Below are 21,978 nucleotides of genomic sequence, written 5' to 3' on the forward strand. Positions count from 1 at the left end.
AGAATCCCCATTCACAACCGAATTGGAGGGCGGCGCCGCTTTCGCGATGCTATGCCCCCTCCAAAGCATTGTACTCGGAGAGTATGCCACGTGCCCTATCGACAGCCTCAGGACATTGCCTGAGGCCCACCCCCCCCGATGCTCCGCCCCCGACCGACCGAGTTTCGTTTGCGTGTGGTCTTATCCGTCGGGAATTCGGCGTGGTGGCTGCGCACTCTGTCCAGCGCCGCCGTAGTCGGGGAGGGCTGATCGACAGGCAGGGGCGACCATGCCAGGGGCTGGGGCACAGTTCAGGGCTGGGCTGGTCCGGTGGTGGTTCAGTGGCCGGCGCCATGTTGCATGGCGCAGCTGCTGCGGGCCGCTGCCGTGCGCATGCGTGGCCACGGAACCAGCAATTCTCCGGGCTGTATGGGCAGCAAGAGCCAGGTGCTCTACGCTGCCTTTGAGCTAGCCCCGAGCCAAATGGAGGATCGGTGGCCGTTTTATGCCATTTGTTCTGTTGTAAAACGTCACCGTTCCCACGCCGGCGTGGGGACATAGCCTCAAAATCGGAGAATCCAGCCCAATATACCTGCACCTGTCTGTCTCTCTTTTTCAGAAAACAGTCTATGAACAATCTGTTTTGAAAATCAAAATGGTCCCTGCCTTGCTTCCCAACTGATGGGAGGAATTGACACTGAAAAGAATGTTTGTCATAAGATAGAGCCAAAGCAATTTCCAAGGAAACAATCAAGTGTATCTGTGCAGTTACTTTTTGTGTGTTTGGAGTATTTCGAGCAAAGCTCCCTGCTGAAGTCCTTCCCTGAGCTGAGAAGACAAGGATTCACTTTGTGGTCCTCTGTGGAGCTGAACGAAGCAGGCCAGCCAGGTTCCAGACTCCACAAAGTGCACCGTGTTGTTCTGCTGCAGCACTCTGCACACGACAGAATGTATCTTAAAGCCACTTTCCTTCGAATGGCCAATGCTACAGTTGGAGCTGGTGTCGACGCCCTCGGCGATGCTCCTCAGTGACTCGGACATGCTCTGGAACGCCCTGGGAATGCCCACCTGCGACAGGGGTATGCTCTGGAGTGCCTCGTCAAGGCCCACCTGAGGCTGGGACATGCTCCGCAGTGCTTCATAAAGGTCCACCTGGGATTGGGACACATTCCCAAGCGAGTTTGACATTATGTTGAGGTGCTCAGCCATGGCCGCCACTGACTGAGCCATGCCTTTGGCACCTCCGCTCATGCTGCTAACGCCGTGCACTGGGGTTCCTGATGTACTATCAATTACGACGAGACGAGAGTAGAGAGTAATCGAGGCTCTATTACACAGAGATCTGTGGCCTCTTACAGCTGCCGCCGAAATGGCTGCAGTTCGGAGAGCACACACCTTTATACTCCGCCTACTGGGCGGAGCCAGCCAGCAGGGATCTACCCCCGTACCTGTAGTACAGGGGCCTTACTGTAATACCCTCGTATGCAGTGCAGTATATACAATATAATACAACAGTGGTGACTACCACATTACCCCCTGTTAAAATGAGTCCAGCGGGGGCGGTGGAAAACTATTTACACACAGGTTGTCATTAAAATTTTGAGAAGGTTATAAATTTAAACGGTTGGGCGCCTTGATCGGTCGTTGAGAGCTCCGCAGTGCTGGTGGCGAGTCAGGCGTTGGCTCGGTCATCGGTGACTCCGGGGGCGTGTCAACATCCTCTTCATCCCCGGGTGGGACCGATGGGAGGACGGATTGTCCTGGAGCGGGAGCTGTGGTGGGGTGCGCTGGTGTCCGTTGATCAGCACCGTTGTTGTCGTCGTCTGGAGCGTCCGGGGCCGTGATTGATCCAGTGTCACCGAAGCCAGTCGTGGTAGTATTGTCGCGGCGTCTTCTTCGGACCCCGTGGAGCCGTGGATGCTGGGGTCCTTTGCTGTCAACCAAGATGGTGGCGTCCATGAATCGCACGCGGCCGGGGTGGACAAAATGGCCGCCCCCATGAATCGCATGTGGCTGGGGAGTCACAAGATGGCGGCGCCCATCCTCCCCTCGTGGTGCCCGGGACCCAAAATGGCGGCACCCGCGGGTCGCACATGGGGCACTGGGGGGGTTGGGGAGCGTTTGGGATATGCTGGGCTCGTTCTTCTCTGGGGATTGCGGCGACCCCCCCGGGACCGGCACACTGCCGCGTAATGGCCCTTCTTGCCGCAGCTTTTACAAATAGCTGCGCGGGCCGGGCAGTGCTGCCGGGGGTGTTTCGCTTGCCCGCAGAAATAGCAGCGGGCCCCCCCGGGATGGTCTGGCGCTTTATCCGCGCAAGCCTGCGAGGGGGGGGGGGTGGTTTGTCGCGACGGGGGTCCACGGAGCCCAAGGGGCTGCCGCGCGGTCGGGGCCGTAGGCGCGGGCGTTTTGCGAGGCCACATCTAGGGAAGCTGCAAGGGCCCGTGCCTCTGAGAGTCCTAACGACTCTCTTTCTAAAAGTCTTTGGCGGATTTGGGGATTTTGTGGTTCATACCTGCCACAAAAGCATAGCGAATTAGCATGTCCGTGTGTTCGATCGCGTTCACCGGCGGGCAGCTGCAGCCCCGTCCCAAAATTATCAGCGCGGCGTAGAATTCCTCTGACGATTCTCCGGGACTTTGCCGTCTCGTTGCGAGTTGGTGGCGCGCGTAGACTTGGTTAACGGGCCGAACGTAGATGCCCTTCAGTAATGCGAGCGCCGTCGGGAAATCCTCTGCGTCTTCTATGAGAGGGTAAATTTCCGAGCTTACCCTCGAATGCAGGACCTGCATTTTCTGGTCTTCTGTGATCCGGCCGGGGGCCGTTCGGAGGTAGCCTTCAAAACATGCTTGCCAGTGTTTAAATACTGCTGCCGAGTTCGCTGCGTGGGGGCTGATCCGCAGGCATTCCGGGGCGATCCGGAGCTCCATAGTCTTTTAAGCTCGCTTAATAAATTGTAGCACACAATGACTTACGAGAGAGACGAGAAGTGATGAAGTCGATTCAGGCTTTATTAAGCGAGACTTGTCCCCAGCAGTTCAGCAACAGAATGAAGCGGCGGGGAGAAGCTCGGCTTCTTATATTCCGCCTTCAGGGCGGAGCCAGGAGTCAGCAGCCAACCAGGACCCGGGATCTGTCAGCCAATAGCATCACGGCTTCACAGTCCCACATGACCCCTAATACATACCACCACAGCCTCCTTTTCGACCGAGGAGTGCCGAATTTCGAAGGCATGGAGGGTGCGGGAAAAGAATGCCACGGGTCTGCCTGCCTGGTTGAGGGTGGCAGCCAGAGTGACGTCTGATGCATCGCTCTCGACTTGGAAGGGGAGCGTCTCGTCGACCACGTGCATCGCGGCCTTGGCGATGTCGGCCTTGATACGGTTGAAGGCCTGGTGAGCCTCGGCCGTCAGTGGGAAACCGGTGGAGTGGATGAGTGGGCGGGCCTTGTCCACATAGTTAGGGACCCACTGGGCGTAGTACGAAAAGAACCCCAGGCATCGTTTGAGGGCCTTGGGGAAGTGGGGAAGGGGGAGATCCATGAGGGGGCGCATGCGATCGGGGCCGGGCCCTAGAACTCCGTTCTGAACCACATAGCCGAGAATGGCTAGTCGGTTCGTGCTGAACACACACTTCTCCTTGTTGTAGGTTAGGTTGAGGAGTTTGGCGGTGTGGAGAAATTTGGAAAGGTTAGCGTCGTGGTCCTGCTGGTTGTGGCCGCAGATGGTGACGTTATCCAGGTACGGGAATGTGGCCCGCAGTCCGTACCGGTCAACCATTCGGTCCATCTCCCGTTGGAAGACCGAGACCCCGTTAGTGATGCCGAAGGGAACCCTAAGGAAATGGTAAAGGCGGCCGTCCGCTTCAACCGCGGTGTACGGGCGGTCGCCTTGCGAATGGGGAGCTGGTGGTAGGCAGATTTCAGGTCCACTGTTGAGAAGACCCGGTACTGTGCAATGCGATTGACCATATCAGATATGCGTGGGAGGGGGTACGCGTCGAGCTGCGTGTACCGATTGATGGTCTGACTGTAGTCAACGGCCATCCTGTTTTTCTCCGCCGTTTTCACCACTACCACTTGGGCTCTCCAGGGGCTGTTGCTGGCCTCAATGATACCTTCCCGCAGCAGCTGATGGACCTCAGACCTGATGAAGGTCCTGTCCTGGGCGCTGTACCGTCTGCTCCTGGTGGCAACGGGTTTGCAATCCGGGGTGAGGTTTGCAAACAGAGAAGGCGGGTCGACCTTAAGGGTTGTGAGGCCGCATACAGTAAGGGGTGGTAGGGGCCCGCCAAATTTCAGGGTTAGGCTCTGGAGGTTGCACTGGAAGTCCAGGCCGACTAGCAAGGCAGCGCAGAGGTTTGGGAGGACGCTGAACTCTACGACCTGGATGGTGAGGGTGGCGATGCAGTACCCCCGGATCGCCACGGAGTGGGTTCCGAAGGCCAGGGAGATTCTTTGGTTAATGGGGTGTACCGCGAGGGAGCAGCGCCTTACCGTATCAGGGTGGACGAAGCTCTCAGTGCTCCCGGAGTCCAGAAGGCAGGATATCTCATGCCCGTCGACCTTCACCTTTGTTGACGCGGTCGCGAAGTTCGGGAGTGGTCAATCGTGACAGAGGCAAGACGCGGCTGGTCGTCGGCGGTTGCAGGCGATGAGCGGCCCGATGAAGGGCCCGACGGGCAGGGTCCTGAGGCAGGGAAGATGGCGGCGCCCATGGGCCGCACGTGTCCTGAGGCAGGCAAGATGGCGGCACCCTCGGCCCGCACGTGTCCTGGGGCAGGCAAGATGGCGGCGCACACGGGCCGCACGTGGTCTGAGGAGAGGAAGGTGGCGGTGCCCACTGGCCGCACGCGGGGGTTGCAGGGACAATAGCGGCGATTGAGCGGGCCTGGCACACTGCAGCAAAATGTCCTTTCTTGCTGCAGGCCTTGCAAAGCGCGCTCCGCGCCGGGCAGCGCTGCTGAGGGTGTTTTGTCTGTCCGCAGAAGTAGCACTTGGGTCCCCCGGGGTTGGTTGGCTGCCGCGCGGCGCAGGCGTGGGGTTGGCTGGGGCGGTCGCTGCTGGGTTCCACGATGGGGTGGGCGCTGGCAGGGTCCATGATGCCCAGGAGGGGTGGGCCGTGGGGTCGGGGACATACGTCTGTACGTTGCGTGGGGCGACTGTGAGCGAGAGCGCTAGTTTCTTGGTCGCTGCGAGGTCAAGCGTAGCCCCTTCTAAGAGGCGCTGGCGGATGTAGGCTGACTCTATGCCCGTAATGAACGTGTCTCTCATTAGCAGGTAGAATGTTCAGTGGTCAAAACGGCCTGGCAATCACAGTCTCTCACCAGGGTGAGCAGGGCACGCCAGAAACCTTCCACAGACTCACCGGGAATTTGGTGCTGTGTGGACAGGAGGTGCCTGGCGTAGATCTTGTTGGTCTGCTGAGCGTAGTTCTCCTTCAGTAGCGCCATGGCCTCTGCGTAGGTAGGCGCGTCCTGGATGAGGGGAAAGACATCGGAGCTCAGCCGCGTGTACAGAATCTGGAGCTTCTGTGCTTCTGGGATTGGGTCTGTTGCAGATCCGATGTATGCTTCAAAGCAAGCTAGCCAATGTGCGAAGTCCTTTTTTGGTGTTGTCTGCTTGAGGATGCAGCTGCAGGCGATCGGGCTTGATACGGAGAACCATCTTTGTAAAATCTCTGTGTAATAAATTGATGCACTATCAATTACAACGAGACGAGAGTAGAGAGTAATCGAGGCTTTATTACACAGAGATGTGTGGCCTCCTACAGCTGCCGCCGAAATCGCTGCAGTTCAGAGGGCACACATATTTATACTCTGCCTACTGGGCGGAGCCAGCAGGCAGGGATCTACCCCCGTACCTGTAGTACGGGAGCCTTACCATAATACCTCGTATGCAGTGCAGTATATACAATATAATACAACAGTGGTGACTAGCAGTGTTGGCCTCGGTGCCACATATTGCGGCGCTATCTCCTGTGCCTGTAGCCTCTGGGACTCCTCCAATCGGCTATGGACCTGCTGGGGTATGGCTGCATCCCCCTCTGAAAATCACGCACCCTATCGATTGTATCAGCTTTGGTAAACTTGGTCCAGAGTCTCAGCATCTGATTGGGCCCAGGTGGGTCCTGGGATCCAGCAGACCTCTGACTGCTGTCTCACCTGGGGGTTCCTGCCTCCATTTGATGTGCATCAGCAACTGTGTGGTACTCACCAGAAGCCTGACCACTACTGTTGCCCACTGAGGTGTTTGACTCTGCGCTGGTGGAGGGTGGGGATGACAGCAATGTCGCGAATATGGTGGTCTGCTCGGAGCTCCCCTCCGAGGTGTTCTCATGGGAAGTACGGGGGACCACCGCAAATGGGCCGGCACCGTCGAATGGAGATCCTGCAGGATAATAGTTTTCACAGTAATTTCATTTGCAGTGTTGATGTAAGCCTATTTGTGGCAATAATAAAGATTATTTTCATTATTAATAGACATGTAGTCAGTGGAACAGATGGATCATTCTGAATGGTAGTAACAACTCACGTGTCACAGGTCATCTGTGTGGCTGCTGGAAGATCCTCACCTCTGCGCCATACGTCAGCCTCTATGGGGGGCGGGGGGGGCGGGCAGGGTTGGCAGGGCCGGTGCCAGTGGGCCGGTGCCAACCCACCCTTGCGGCCCGGTGGCGGTCAATGTTCTTCTTATAGCATTGGGTGCCGGTCCTCTTGGTGACGTTCCCCGAGCTGACGGTCGCTGCCATGTCCTCCCTGGCGACATTGGCTGCCCTGTGGTAGACCTTGGGGAAACAGGGCGTTCGGTCTGGACTCGACCGTGTCCAACAATCTGGCCAGGTTGGCATCCCCGAATCGTGGGGCTGGCTTCCTCGATGGCATGGCTGCGGGCTGTGTGGGGTTTGCTCTGTGGGACCGATTAAGGTCCCATCTCGTTGGCGGGGAGCCGACGAATGAGCCAGCGGGACCATCATTTGCGGCGTGAAGCCCGTGAGGCCTCATTAAGTGGACTAATTAACATTTGATACCGGTGATGGTCTCGCCGGGTCAAGTGTCGGGAAGCTCGGGGCAGTTCCTGCTCGCCACCACACTTAGAAACCTTTTATTAAATCGTGCCAGTGGAGTCAGGGAGAGCTGAAGCAAGAAGAATTGTGTGAGATCATGAGTGCCAGCCTCAGGAATCCTGTTGAGCAGGCAGTCTTTTTTAACTTACTTCATTAATTCGTCCAATATTGGAATCACTGACATTTATTATTCATCTCTGAGAAAACATTGGTGACCTGCGGCAGTCTGTGTAGTGAAGGTACTCCCACTGTGCTGTTAGGCAGGGAGATCCAAGATTTTCTGGTAAAATGGGGTGTGTGAAATACTCTGTTCTCAAATTTTCAAATATCTAAGTTGTCAAGATGCGGCCAAACCGAAGAGGCCTTTCCAAATATGTTTAAAACGTTCCTTTGTGCCAACTGCAGGTGCAAGAGTACCTCTGTGGGCCCACAGGTAATTTGTGTATGCCTCCCTGGTCCCAGGCTCGTCCATCCCTTCATGGACCTCTGACCGCGCCCACCGGCTTGCCAATCAGTCACTTCCTGGCGCATTCCCTCCAGTTTTCGACCATTAAAGTTGGTTTAATAACTCTAGTTGGGTGTGTTCCTAATGGTTTCATCACCTGACTCTGCCTCTACCATCCTCTGGAGAGTTCCACAGACTCCCGACCCTCTGAGAGAGAGAAATTCTCCGCATCTCCATCTTAAATGGCAGACCCCTTATTTTTAAATGGCGTCCCCTCGTTCTAATTAATTAATTAATCATCTTTATTGTCGCAAGTCGGCTGACATTAACACTGCAATGAAGTTACTGTGAAAAGCCCCAAGTACCATATGCCGGAGCCTGTTCGGGTACACAGAGGGAGAATTCAGAATGTCCACATTACCTAACAGCACATCTTCTGGGACTTGTGGGAGGAAATCGGAGCATCCGGAGGAAACCCACGCAGGCACAGACGCAGGGAGAACGTGCAGACTCCACACAGACAGTGACCCAAGACGGGAATCGAACCTGGGACCCTGAAGCTGTGAAGCAACAGTGCTACCCACTGTGCTATCATGCTGCCAAGTCTCTCCAACAACGGGAAGCCACCTTTCAACATACTGGGGAGGGAGTGGAGACACAGTAAGAGGGAATTGTTTCACGGAGCAGCCAAATCCTGGAAACGTTTAGGAGTTCCAGCTGTCAGTTTAATCTCTCTTCCCAACTGGGAAAGGATTGTAGGACACGTGAGAAATAAGAGAAGAGCATTAGCAGCCATGGCTCAGTAGATCTCAGTCTTGCCTGGGTCAGAAGGTTATGGGTTTTATTAAAATTTCATCCCTTTTTCAAAGTTACGAAGCCAATGCGCGGAGTGGACGGGGCAAGCCCTTAATCCATCTCCTTGCTGGCTCCAAAGACCAATTCAAATTCAAATTTAACCCAATTCATGGTCCCCAGAACAGAGACATACTAGATCCAAGCTGACAAGAACAGGCATTGCACCTGATTTTGTGCTTGATCCTGCACGTGATCTTAGCTAAAAGGCCAAGAAATTAATGGTTGCGGGTTTAAGACCCACGCCAAAGACTTCAGCTTTTAATCTAAACAAACACTTTGGTGTTCCACTGCAGAAGGTGTCATCTCTCAGATCACACATTAGATCAGGAGTGGGCAACCTGCGGCCGGGGACCCCATGTGGCCCATCTGGGCCTGCGAGACACTTTGTAACCATTGCCCATGCGCAGGGGTGTCACATTCCACTGATTTCCGTCCGTGTAGTTTTTTTCCTACCGGCATGACTGAAGTGATTTGCACGTAAAGCAAGGGAAAGTGAAGTGAGGTGTGTGCTGATTGCTCACAACATTGACTGCGAGAGTCGTGCGCTCCCTCTGTGTCCAAAGTGTAAATATTTATTTTGTTTTTACCATTTGAAGTTGATAGTTTCAGAAATATATAAATAATTAAACATTTGCATAGCTCATTATATAATATTCAGCGTGTACTAAATGTATTTAATCTTATTCATGGTTACATGGTGAGTGAACAAACCTGGTTTCAATCTTGCGGCCCACCTCACTGTCATGATATTCAAACACATACATCATGATAGACACACCAACAGACAAATCAGAACACACACCACAACCAATGACAGAAAGATATAAAAGCACAGACACGACCCCCGGTGGTCAGTATTAGCTGCAGAGGAGGACCAGGACAGATCTGCTACCAAACACACTCAGGGAGACAGCACGTGCAGAGTATCCAGAACGAACTGTATTATAAGAGTTAAAATAAAATAGAGTTGTACCACATACAACTGTGTTGGCTCATCTGTGCACCAGAGCACCCAACACCACATGGTACAGGAGTGGATCGATACCTGCCGGCATACCTCAGTGTACAGCGACAACCAGCAGTGCCCAGGCAAAATGATAGAGCTCCCGGTTCCGCAGCCGCTCCAGTGCTACGGCGATCTCCGCGAAAACTGGCGGCGATTCCGGCAATGGTTCGAATTGTTCCTGGTGGCAGCTGAACTCCAAGACCTGGATGATAGCAAAAAAATTGAATTTCTCCTCACCATCGCCGGTGCAAGGGCAAGAGAAATATTCACAAGGTTCAGGTTCTTCAGGAGGCAGCAAAGGTACGATTACCAGGCAGTCCTGGACAAATTCTCCAAGTACTGTGAAGAAAACGCAATCCAATCGGCAAGTAAAGGTAAGAAAAGCTGCAGTACTCACCTCGTGGCCGGGATCCCGGAGCCCGAATTCCCAGAGGCCGAAATCCCGGGCCTGAGAGAGGGCTGGGTCGAGGTTGGCGGCCATCTTGCTAAAGGTATCACGCTAGCACAGTTGCGCGAGCAGTGCGCAGAACGGGAAGTTTCGTTTGCGCATGCGCGAGATGCTGCGCATGCGCAGTCAAGAAAACGGCCATCGGTAAAGGAACAGCGATCTGAGCATGCGCAGTCGCTTCCTACGTGCTACATACCGAGCGTCAGGATGTCAGAGGCCCCAGACTGCACCAATTTAAAGGGGAAATGTCCCAAATCCAATTTAAAAGGGAAACGTCCCAAATCAAAAAAACAAAAATCTGTTAAAGCTGTAAAACAACCTTCCCTCACCTGGAATGACAGCACATTGCCGCAAATTGACCCAGGAGATGAATTTGACCTCCGAAGAACCCTCCGACAAGCAGTTACCTACGCACAAGCCGATGATTCCGACCTCGAATACTTCGATGACGATCTTTACAGTGTTTTCGGACCTCGCGAGCCCAATGATAGCTCCGTGGTCCTATACGACTATGACTCGGACGAACCTTTCGTATTGCACATTGGCGGCCCCCACATTGAATCCGACGCAGATGCGGATTCATTTTTCGGATTTGAGGATCTTCAATCCAGCAGATATGACGTTCCAACTTATCAGTACCGGATGATGCTGCAGCCTGACATTAACAGACAGGGAGCGGTGCAAGCACACGGAGAGCGCCCTGCTGCCACACAGAGCGTGGTCCACGTCCCGCTCAACGTTCCCGACTCTATGAAAGAAGACATGCAAGACTCCAGAGCGCAGTCCTCGCATGAACCAGAAGTGACTCCAGTGTCACAAGCTTCCACAGCAAGCTCGTGGACAGACTCCACAATTGCAGAAATGCAAGACTCCAGAGCGCAGTCCTTGCACGGACAAGAAGTGACTCCAGTGTCACAAGCCTCCACAGAGAGCTCGTGGACAGCCTCCACGATAGAAGCAACGCAAGACTCCAGAGCGCAGTCCTTGCACGAACAAGAAGTGACTCCAGTGTCACAAGCCTCCACAGAGAGCTCGTGGACAGCCTCCACGATAGAAGCAACGCAAGACTCCAGAGCGCAGTCCTTGCACGAACAAGAAGTGACTCCAGTGTCACAAGCCTCCACAGAGAGCTCGTGGACAGCCTCCACGATAGAAGCAACGCAAGACTCCAATGTGCAGTCCTTGCAGGAACAAGACCATGAGGGTCTAGCAACCTCTCCTGACCAACCAGCGGCAGACGATGCAAGTCTGCCATGCTCACGTGAACAGCAAGAAGGCTATAACAGCCTACCATGCTCCACTACACAGCAGCATGACCATGACGGTCTCTCATGCTACAATGAAGGGCACAGCGCTGAAGACTGTTCAAGCCCAACTGAAGACAAGCCACAGGAATCGCCTCATCCAAGCCCGAAGAAAAAAGGTTTATGCGCTGACCTTCAGGATCATTATAGCCGAACAGAGATTAACAATGCTGCACGGCCACAGAAGGATGCTGAGGATTTGCTAACAAAATTAATTGAATGTTTAACTTGCAAGAAGCAGACTGAGAATTGCCAGTGTTTTAGTACGGATCGAAAAAATGGACAAGACAGTGATCCTCAGGTAATGGAAATAACACAACCTGAATCATATCTACAGCAGGGACAAATGTCTCCCTTCAACACAACGCCGCAAAATCCCAACTTCGGAGACCAGCAGTTAGTCAGTAATGACTCTTCAAACCTTGAGGGGAACATTAATTGCATTGAACCTATACACACTCCACTGATAAATGAGCAGAACATTGGAGCAAGAATCCTGAGGACACCGACATCGAGTAGCCAGATAACGAATTTAAAACCTGCAGCAGTTTCAAGTGAACCAAGTGTGCTTTCCACTAATGGTGAAGATGCAGATAAGGTCGACCCGATTATCCATTGTACCACACTAACCCCAGTGATTAAGCAGTTATGTATGGGGAGTATAATGTGGGCAATTGAGAACAGTAAAAGAGAGACTGTGACCATGCCAGTCCCAGCAAAATCAGACCCAGAGACCATGAAGGCATGTACATTAGACAAAGATACATATGAGGTACCTGAGAAGAAAAGTGAAACGGAATGTTCTTTGGAAAATAGTACAATGTCGATAGAAACATTGGATCCTATATTCGAGACCATACATATGGGAGAATTTGGGGGTAATAAACAAGGTTCTGCAATGTCTGGGGGAAGATTTAAAATTCCAAAGAAGAAAAGCCCAAATGAAGGACAACGGCAAGACAATGACAGTCCACCGACATGGTGTGCACCACCAGATGAAAACTCTGACAATTTACCCAACCCTAGTGAACAGCAAGCTGCTAATGAGGATCTATCCACGGGATGTGAGACGAGTGACGACAGCATCCCACTTCCCATGCAAAAGGTGCAAGGTGACAGACCTCGCCTAGTGCGTACCGAGGCACTCGACGATCACGGTGGGACCACTGACGACTGCGGTGGCGGCGCACCGCTTCCACCCTCGATGGCTCGACCCTCTCCACTGGTTGGTGCATTCCTGCATGTTCCGACTCCAGAAGTGCAGCTTCAGGGAATCTCGGCTGCCTCCAGTGAACCTGTTGGGACTCCGGACGGGGGGCATCGACGGAAGGCAGACCGGACTCCAGATGGGGAGCAGCCAAGCGCCGACTCTGATTTGCGCACGCCAGACCTTGCTCCGGACGGGCGGTGTCGCGGCCTCGGTGATGGCACGCTCAGGGTGACGGCGGATGCCACGGCGACAGGGAATGGATCGCGTGGCAGTCCCACTGGGTCGGCAGTGGCAACCAGCACCGGCGGTCCAAGATGGACACACCAATTCGCGCCATCGCCAGACGTTGATGCGAGCAACAATTCTCTCTCCAAGGCGACATGCTTCGATGTTTCTCTGCGGAGTCGCCCTTCCGGCACAGCAGGTGGCCGGAACCAGCGTGCACGGTCTCGGCCAACTTCCACATCTGGCACAGTCATCGCCTTGCATGATATTAGTGATGGTGCTACTTCAATGGCAACGACCCATCGGCTACAAGATGCCGTCCACCACAAACATAAAAAGAAAAAAGACTCCACCTTGTTCCTGGCATGCAGGGCGGATGGATTGGTGCGTAGGCGCAATCAGCGAGCTTTGCGCCGCCTTCCACGCTCGCAACTGAACCGTACGCACACGCCGGATCCTCCACTGGTTCCCAAGGATGACTTCGTGGAGATGCCACGGATCATGCCCCTTCCATCGCCACCAGAACCAAACCACAGCCAAGGCACCACTAACAAAGATGTTGAATGTTATATTTGCACGAATGAAAAAACCAAGCACTGCACGAAGTACAACAAATGGTAAAGTAGAGACTTCGGCAACAGCATCACCTCCAACAGTCCAAGGTGAACCAGTGTGACCCCAAATCTCCACAGCTGAACCGGCTTGAGGACCAGCCCATTCTTGAGGCGGTCACCCATTAGACTGGACTTATAACGCTGTTCATACGTTCAAAAAGTCAAACACTTCTGTATTATAACCTGTTGTTGTTTATTGTTCCAGATATCGTCTGACCGGACCAATGTTCAAGTTTTTTTTTTTCTCTCGCATCCAAGTTTTGTTATGGTACAACCTTGTTAGTGTGACGCACCCGACATCGCCCCATGTAAATAGTTACGTCATATACACACGCTGTACACAACACACACACACACTCTTAGATGCACTCACGACACAATTATATTTATCACCACGTAGGCACATATCTTTGTAAAAAGGGGGGATGTCATGATATTCAAACACATACATCATGATAGACACACCAACAGACAAATCAGAACACACAACACCACAACCAATGACAGAAAGATATAAAAGCACAGACACGACCCCCGGTGGTCAGTATTAGCTGCAGAGGAGGACCAGGACAGATCTGCTACCAAACACACTCAGGGAGACAGCACGTGCAGAGTATCCAGAACGAACTGTATTATAAGAGTTAAAATAAAATAGAGTTGTACCACATACAACTGTGTTGGCTCATCTGTGCACCAGAGCACCCAACACCACACTCACTAGCCGAGGTTGCCCATTACTGAATTAGACCGAGGTCCCATCTGGCCCCTTAGCGCACCTGATAGGGCAATGTTTCAAAGACAAGCAAGAGAGTTTGCCCTGCTGTTCTGACAAACGATTAACCCTCAATCAATGTTACAAAAACAGATTCTCGGGCAACACGGTGGCACAGTGGTTAGCATTGCTGCCTCACGGCGCCGGGGTTCGATCCCGGCTCTGGGTCACTGTCCGTGTGGAGTACGCACATTCTCCCCGTGTTTGCGTGGGTTCTGCCCCCACAACCCAAAGATGTGCCGGGTAGGTGGATTGGCCACGCTAAATTGCCCCTACAAATTGGACAAAATGAATTGGGTACTCTTTAAAAAAAAAATGTTGAAACAAATTCTCTGCTCATTATCATTTTGCTGCTTGTGGAACCTTTCTATGCTAACGTTGGCTTCCGTTGGTCTTACATGGCAACAGTGCTTACACTTCAAACAAAAAGTGCTTCAACTTTGGGACATCTTACGGTCATGAAAGTCGCTGTACAAATATACCTTTGTATCCTTTAATAATCCTGAATAAATCAACCTATTTTTTGCAGGAATTTCACGATGGTAGCAGTGATGGGAAAGGCTGATGAAGGAAGTCCAAAGCAATGGAGAATGCCACCCCTGAACCAATGTACATTGATGTGGACAAAGGATTGACGTTAGCCTGCTTTGTCCTTCTGTGCCTCTTCCTGATTCTGATGATTATCCGTTGTGCCAAGGTGATCATGGACCCCTACAGTGCCATCCCTACATCTACCTGGGAGGAGCAGCACCTCGACGATTGAACGCCATGTCGGGGCAGAGGAAAGTAGAGAGATTCCTCCAGCTGCGACATCATAAAGACACTGAGCTGCCTGGTCTGCTTGAACAAATAGGACTCATTACAAATACTGAACCTATTAGTACAACTCTGTGAAAGTGTTTACTGAAAATTGCATGTGTATAAGTGCCTCAGCGAAGATTATGTTTGTCTTAAAAGACCTTTCATGTTTATATCGTACAATGCACTGGAACAATAGAACTGTATATCTTACACATAGCGATTGTGGTGTTAGGGTAACGTAGGATAAATACGAATCAATTATCTGCTAATAAAAATAAAGACATATAACGAAGCCTTAGACTCTGCCTGCTAAATCCTGTGTTACAAATTTCCCAGTTCTTCTATAGGCAATATATAGCAATGACATCTGGAAGCATTGCAGGAGATGTACTTATCTTGCGACAGGAGTGTGACGGGAATCTTGGTCTGTTCTTGAAAATTGTTTACAATTGCTGGTGCTTTCATTAACCTGTAACCTTGCAATCTCTCATTACGGCCTCAATCAGTAATGTACTTTCAAAAAATAATGCTTTGTGTTTACACTGTGAATATCTTGTCACATGAGTGGTTGAATGATCCATTCCACAGTGACACACCCAATGTTTTCTAAAGGTTGGCCCAATTGAATTGATCGTTGATGGTACGATCATCGTTTATTCACGCCCTGGACCAAACCACATAAATGGAGGATAATACACAACTAATTAAACATCGGTTGCGTGTAAACAATAATCAGCTATGCATTCTCAGCCATAATGTCGGAACTGCAAGGTTTCTGTCTCCTGACCCCCATAACAGCTTATAGCTAATGGTAAGACTAAGGAAGAGGAGCTAATGGCCATATCTATATATGACAGACTTAAAAATAAAGTTTCATTTTTAAAAACCTCGCCATGGCTAATTTATTCTGTGATAACAGGCCGGGAATACCGATTGTATTTATTTCCGGGAATCCAGTGATTTCAGTGGGCTTGTTCTTGCATTTATCATTTACTTTTAATCAACCCCTGCTCCGTCTGTTATTGAAGTCAAGGCCTGTTATTGAAGATGGAGACTGGCTGCATCCTCACTGAGTTCCTGGGGAACGACCTTGTCTTCCATGGTCACTCTCCTCCTCGGCTATCTCAGTGGTCTACTCATCACAGGTGGTGAACAAGCAAATTTCACCTCAGTTGTGATCCACTCGCATTTGCTATACGTAGAAACATACATAGAAAATCAAAGCAGGAGGCGGCCATTCGGTCCTTCAAGCCGGCTCCGCCATTCATTTTGATCATGGCTAATCATCAATTTCAATACCCCTTATCCCTCTTTACCCCAGATCCCTCGACCCCTTTAGGCCCATTACACCATCCTGGGCAAGTGTGCGGTCAATTCCAACCCCACATACCCCGGAGTCAAAACACAAATGAATTGACCAGTAATTCTTATTAAAAAAATAACTAAAATCTTTGGCCCTCAGCTGCTGAATAATTACAGTCACCAGGTTTGGAAGTTGAAACACAATTGCAGTTTCTTTAAAACATGAAAGATGAAGAAATATTCAGTCAAGACAGCTGGTTAACTTATCTAGTAAATACAACTGAATAATGACATGCTACCTAACTGCCCCCTTTAATTGTCCCACCCTCTACCCTCACACACAAGACAAACAAACACAGAGGGGTGAAAGGGGTGGAAATAATAAGGATTAAGGTGAAAGAGTTTTTATTTCCAATGGTGGTTTTGTAGCACACTTGCTCTCCGCTTACAGGCTGATTAAAGCCCTTTGTTTTCAGCCTGTAATGACCTTCTCTGTAGTTTAGAAATGTATTACAGCTTTTCCTGGAGCGGCCCCTTTTCTTCATATCAAACTCTGCTTTCAGTTTATGGTTAATTTCTAGGCCTCTGCCTTTTCTGTATAGGTAGTTGATCAGTTCCCCCCTGCTTGCAGAGCCTGTGGTGGTTCACCTATACATAGATTCATCCAGATTCCCTGCCAGTTCAAACACACAGCTTTTCTGAAGAGGATTAGTTAGATATTTTTTTTGGAGAGAGTTAGCAGCAGCTTTCTGGAGAGGATTCAGCTGGAATCCTTACGCCGGTGTTGCCAAAACAAAACTGAACGCCCCTTAGGTCTCTGAACCATTTCAGTGGGATCAGATCCAATCACTACCTGTTACCAGAAAGAGCACAACATTTTGGACCAATTTACTGGCCATCAGCCAAATCAATCAAACCGAGTCATCACTGATGATGGCCAACCTCTGTCACCAGCCTAAAACAGCACAGCCTTCCTGAAACTTCTGTTTGAATTAAAGGCACAGGATGTTTACATGCTGATTTACCTTAAAGTCACAGGTCTATTAAACACCCATGGATAAAAAGCATAATGGAAAAAATAAAAGAAAGTGTTATGGGCGAGGCATTTTCAGAACCCCAAAATGTATCCTGGAGTTCAACCAACCTCCCCCTTTAATGCTATTGTTGCTTTTCCGAGCACACGGCTTGTTCTCCAGGAGTGGGACTACAATTATGGACACGTGGGTTTTTTAAACACAAAACAATGTTTATTCCATGAAAACTTAACCTTTTAAATAAACATTGGATCTCTTAACACCCCTTACTTCAAAGATAACCCCGAAAATATATATATATATTTTATTAAAGTTTTCAAACACAATTTTTCCACTTTACAAATCAACATAAAAAAATAACACAATAATTAATAAGTAACATTATTTAAATAAAATAGTGAACTAGCAACGTAACAAGAAATAGTGCTCCCCCTGCCCTCCCCACCCCCTCTCCCCCCCCCCCTCTGGGCTGCTGCTGCTGACGATCTATTTTCCCTTAACGTTCCGCAAGATAGTCAAGGAACGGTTGCCACTGCCTGGAGAACCCCTGAACCGATCCTCTCAACGCAAACTTCATCCGTTCCAGTTTTATGAACCCTGCCATATCGTTTATCCAGGCCTCCACGCCGGGGGGTTTCGCTTCCTTCCACATAAGTAAGATCCTTCGCCGGGCTACCAGGGACGCAAAGGCCAGAATATCGGCCTCTTTCGCCTCCTGCACTCCCGGCTCTTCCGCTACCCCAAATATAGCTAACCCCCAGCCTGGCTTGACCCGGACCTTCACCACCTTTGAAATCACCCTTGCCACTCCCCTCCAGTACTCATCCAGTGCCGGACATGACCAGAACATATGTGTGTGGTTCGCCGGGCTTCCCAAGCACCTGCCGCACCTGTCCTCCACTCCGAAGAACCTGCTCAGTCTTGCTCCCATCATGTGTGCTCTGTGTAGAACCTTGAATTGTATCAGGCTAAGCCTGACACACGAGGAAGAGGAATTTACCCTACTTAGGGCATCAGCCCACAGCCCCTCCTCAATCTCCTCCCCCAGCTCTTCGTCCCATTTTCCTTTCAGCTCCTCTACCTGCGCCTCCCCCTCTCATCTGATATATTTCGGACACTTTGCCCTCCCCGACCCATACCCCCGAAATCACTCTATCCTGGATCCCCTGTGTCGGGAGCAGCGGAAATTCCCTCACCTGTTGCCTCGTAAACGCCCTCACTTGCATATATCTAAAGATATTCCCCGGCGGCAACTCATACTTTTCCTCCAGCGCTCCCAGGCTCACAAACTCCCCATCAATAAACAAGCCTCTCAATCTCCTAATTCCTGCCCGAAGCCAGGTCTGGAACCCCATGTCCATCCTTCCTGGGACAAACCTATGGTTATTCCTGATCGGGGACCACACCGAGGCACCCGTCACCCCCCTGTGTCGCCTCCATTGCCCCCAGATCCTTAAGGTTGCCACCACCACTGGGTTTGTGGTATACCTTTTCGGGGAAAGCGGTAGCGGCGCCGTCACCAGCGCCTTTAGGCTCGTTCCTTTACAGGACGTCATCTCCAGCCTCTTCCACGCCGTCCCCTCTCCCTCCCTCATCCACTTGCAAACCATCGCCACATTGGCGGCCCAGTAGTAGTCGTCCAGATTCGGCAACGCCAGTCCCCCTCTGTCCCTGCTGCGCTGCAGGAACCCCCTCCTTACCCTCGGGGTCTTTCCTGCCCACACGAAACTCATAACACTCCTGTCTATTTTCTTGAAAAAGGCCTTAGTGATCAAAATGGGCAGACATTGAAACACAAAAAGAAACCTTGGGAGGACCATCATTTTTACCGCCTGATTTTGCCCGCCAGTGAGAGCGGCAGCATATCCCACCTCTTGAAATCCTCCTCCATCTGCTCCACCAGCTGCGTCAGATTGAGTTTGTGTAGAGTTCCCCAGCTCTTGGCTACCTGAATCCCCAAATATCGGAAGCTCCTTTCCACTCTCCTTAACGGCAGGGCGTCTATCCCTCTTCCCTGATCCCCGGGGTGTACTACGAAAAGCTCACTCTTCCCCATATTTAGCCTGTATCCCGAAAAATCTCCAAACTCCCTCAATATCTGCATAACCTCCAGTCATCCCCTCTACAGGATCCACCACATATAGCAGTAGGTCATCTGCGTAGAGTGACACTCGATGTTCCTCTCCCCCTCTAACCACCCCCCTCCATTTCCTAGAGTTTCTCAACGCCATGGCCAGTGGTTCAATTGCCAGCGCGAACAGTAATGGGGACAGGGGGCACCCCTGCCTTGTTTCCCTATGTAACCGAAAATACTCCGATCTCTGCCGATTTGTGACGACACTTGCCACTGGGGCCCCATATAGGAGTTTGACCCAACTAACAAACCCCTCCTCGAACCCAAACCTCCTCAACACCTCCCATAGATACTCCCACTCTACCCTATCGAATGCCTTCTCTGCATCCATCGCTACCACTATCTCTGCCTCCTCCTCCGCTGGGGGCATCATTATCACCCCCAACAGCCGTCGCACGTTGACATTCAGTTGTCTCCCCTTTACAAACCCTGTCTGGTCTTCATGCACCACCCCTGGGACACAATCCTCGATCCTCGTCGCCAGCCCTTTTGCCAGCAACTTGGCGTCTACATTCAGGAGCGAGATAGGCCTATATGACTCGCATTGCAGCGGATCTTTATCCCGCTTCAAGATTAGTGATATCGTCGCCTCCGACATTGTCGGGGGTAGAGTCCCCCCCTTCTCTGGCCTCGTTAAAGGTTCTCGCCAGCAGCGGGGCCAACAAGTCCACCTATTTCCTGTAAAATTCCACCGGGAACCCGTCTGGTCCTTCCCTGCCTGCATGTTCCCCAGCCCTTTAGTCACCTCATCCACCTCAATTGGCACCCCCAGACCTGCCACCTCCTGCTCCTCCACCCTCGGGAACCTTAGTTGGTCCAGAAACTGTTGCATCCCCACTTTTCCCTCCGGAGGTTGGGACCTATATAGCCTCTCATAAAAGGTCTTAAACACCTCATTTACCTTCCCTGCTCTCCGCTCCGTAGTTCCCGTTTCATCCCTGACTCCCCCAATTTCCCTCGCCGCTATCCTCTTACAAAGCTGGTGGGCCAGCAGCTGGCTTGCCTTTTCCCCATATTCGTATCTCATCCCCTGTGCCTTCCTCCACTGTGCCTCTGCCTTCCCTGTGGTCAGCAGGTCAAACTCCGTCTGAAGTCTTCGCCTCTCTCTATATAGTCCTTCGTCCGGGGCCTCCGCATATCTTTTATCCACACTCAAAATCTCCCCCACTACTCTCTTTCTTTGCCCTCTTTTTTCTCCTTGTAAGCCCTAATGGAGATCAACTCTCCCCTAACCACCGCCTTCAGCGCTTCCCATACTACCCCCACCTGGATCTCACCGTCATCATTGGCCTCCAGGTACCTCTCAATACATCCCCGCACCCTTCCACAGGCCCCCTCATCCGCCAATAGTCCCACATCCAGTCGCCAGAGTGGGCGCTGTTCCCTTTCCTCTCCCAGTTCCAGATCCACCCAGTGCCGGGCATGGTCTGAAACGGCTATGGCCGAATACTTCGTTCCTGCCACCTTCGAAATCAGTGCCCTGCTCAAAACAAAGAAATCTATACGGGAGTATACCTTATGGACATGGGAGAAAAAGGAGAACTCTTTGGCCAACGGCCTGGCAAATCTCCACGGATCCACTTCCCCCATTTGCTCCATGAACCCCCTGAGCACCTTGGCCGCTGCCGGCCTTCTTCCGGTCCTGGATCTAGACCGATCTAACCCTGGATCCAGCACAGTATTGAAATCCCCCAGCATCCGCTTCATAAATCCCGCGTCGTCCCAGTTCGGGGGCATATACATTTACCAGCACAACCTCCTTTCCCTGCAATCTACCACTCACCATCACATATCTACCCCCGTTGTCCACCACTATATTCCTAGCCTCGAACGACACCCGTTTCCCCACCAATATCGCCACCCCTCTATTTTTCGCGTCCAACCCTGAGTGGAACACCTGTCCCACCCATCCTTTCCTTAACCTAACCTGATCCGCCACCTTCAGATGCGTCTCCTGAAGCATGACCACGTCTGCCTTCAGTCCTTTTAAGTGCGCGAACACTCGGGCCCTCTTAATCGGCCCATTTAGGCCTCTCACATTCCACGTGATCAGCCGGATTGGGGGGCCGCCCGCCCCCCCCCCCCCCGCCGATTAGCCATCCCCTATTCTAGGCCAGTCCCCCGTCCAGGTCCCGCGCACCCACCCGTCCCCCATGCTGCGCCCTCCCGTCCCGACCACCTCTTCCCTTGCCAGCTCCCTCTCGCTCCCAGCAGCAGCAACCCAGTTGACGCCCCCCCCCACCCCGCGCTAGATCCCCATCTAGCATGGTTACTCCCCCCATGATGCTTCCGAAAGTCAGCTGACTCCAACTGACCCCGGCTTCCCCCGCTCTCTCCTTGACCCCCCCCCCCCCCGTGTGTGGACCTCTCATCCTTCTTGCGCCTATCTTCCCGCTATCATCTCCCTAGCGCGGGAAAAAAACCCCGCTTTCCTGGATCGGCCCCGCCCCCCAAGGCGCAGCTCCCCCATTCCCCATCCCCCCACTCAGTCCCTTTTTCCACCAGCACCCACATTTCTGTGTCCCCCCGTCAAGAAGAGAAAAAACCCTGTCTACCGTCTCGATACAGTGAACCTCCCATTCCCCAATTTACATTTCTATACATCGACACCGTCGTCTCTCCCACAGCATCAGTCCCTCAGTTCTGGTCCAGTTTCTCTTCTTGGATGAAGGTCCATGCCTCATCTGACGTTTCAAAGTAGTAATGTTTGCCTTGGTGCGTGACCCACAATCGCGCCGGCTGCAGCATCCCAAACTTTATTTTCTTCTTGTGAAGCACTGCCTTGG

At 51.9% G+C, this 21,978-nt stretch overlaps 1 protein-coding gene across 1 annotated transcript in view; it reads left to right on the forward strand.

Annotated features, from left to right (window-relative positions):
* Positions 1-15,573, forward strand: part of LOC140387187 (cortexin domain-containing 1 protein) — a 110,726-nt gene extending 95,153 nt beyond the window's left edge. Inside the window, exon 2 of the mRNA XM_072470169.1 lies at positions 14,451-15,573. Within this exon, the coding sequence (XP_072326270.1) occupies positions 14,505-14,684 (180 nt within the window). The 5' untranslated portion in view covers positions 14,451-14,504 and the 3' untranslated portion in view covers positions 14,685-15,573. The remainder of the gene's footprint in view (positions 1-14,450) is intronic.
* The last annotated feature ends 6,405 nt before the right edge of the window (positions 15,574-21,978 follow it).

Source organism: Scyliorhinus torazame, chromosome 12, assembly GCF_047496885.1.
Source record: "Scyliorhinus torazame isolate Kashiwa2021f chromosome 12, sScyTor2.1, whole genome shotgun sequence".
Lineage (NCBI taxonomy): Eukaryota > Metazoa > Chordata > Chondrichthyes > Carcharhiniformes > Scyliorhinidae > Scyliorhinus > Scyliorhinus torazame.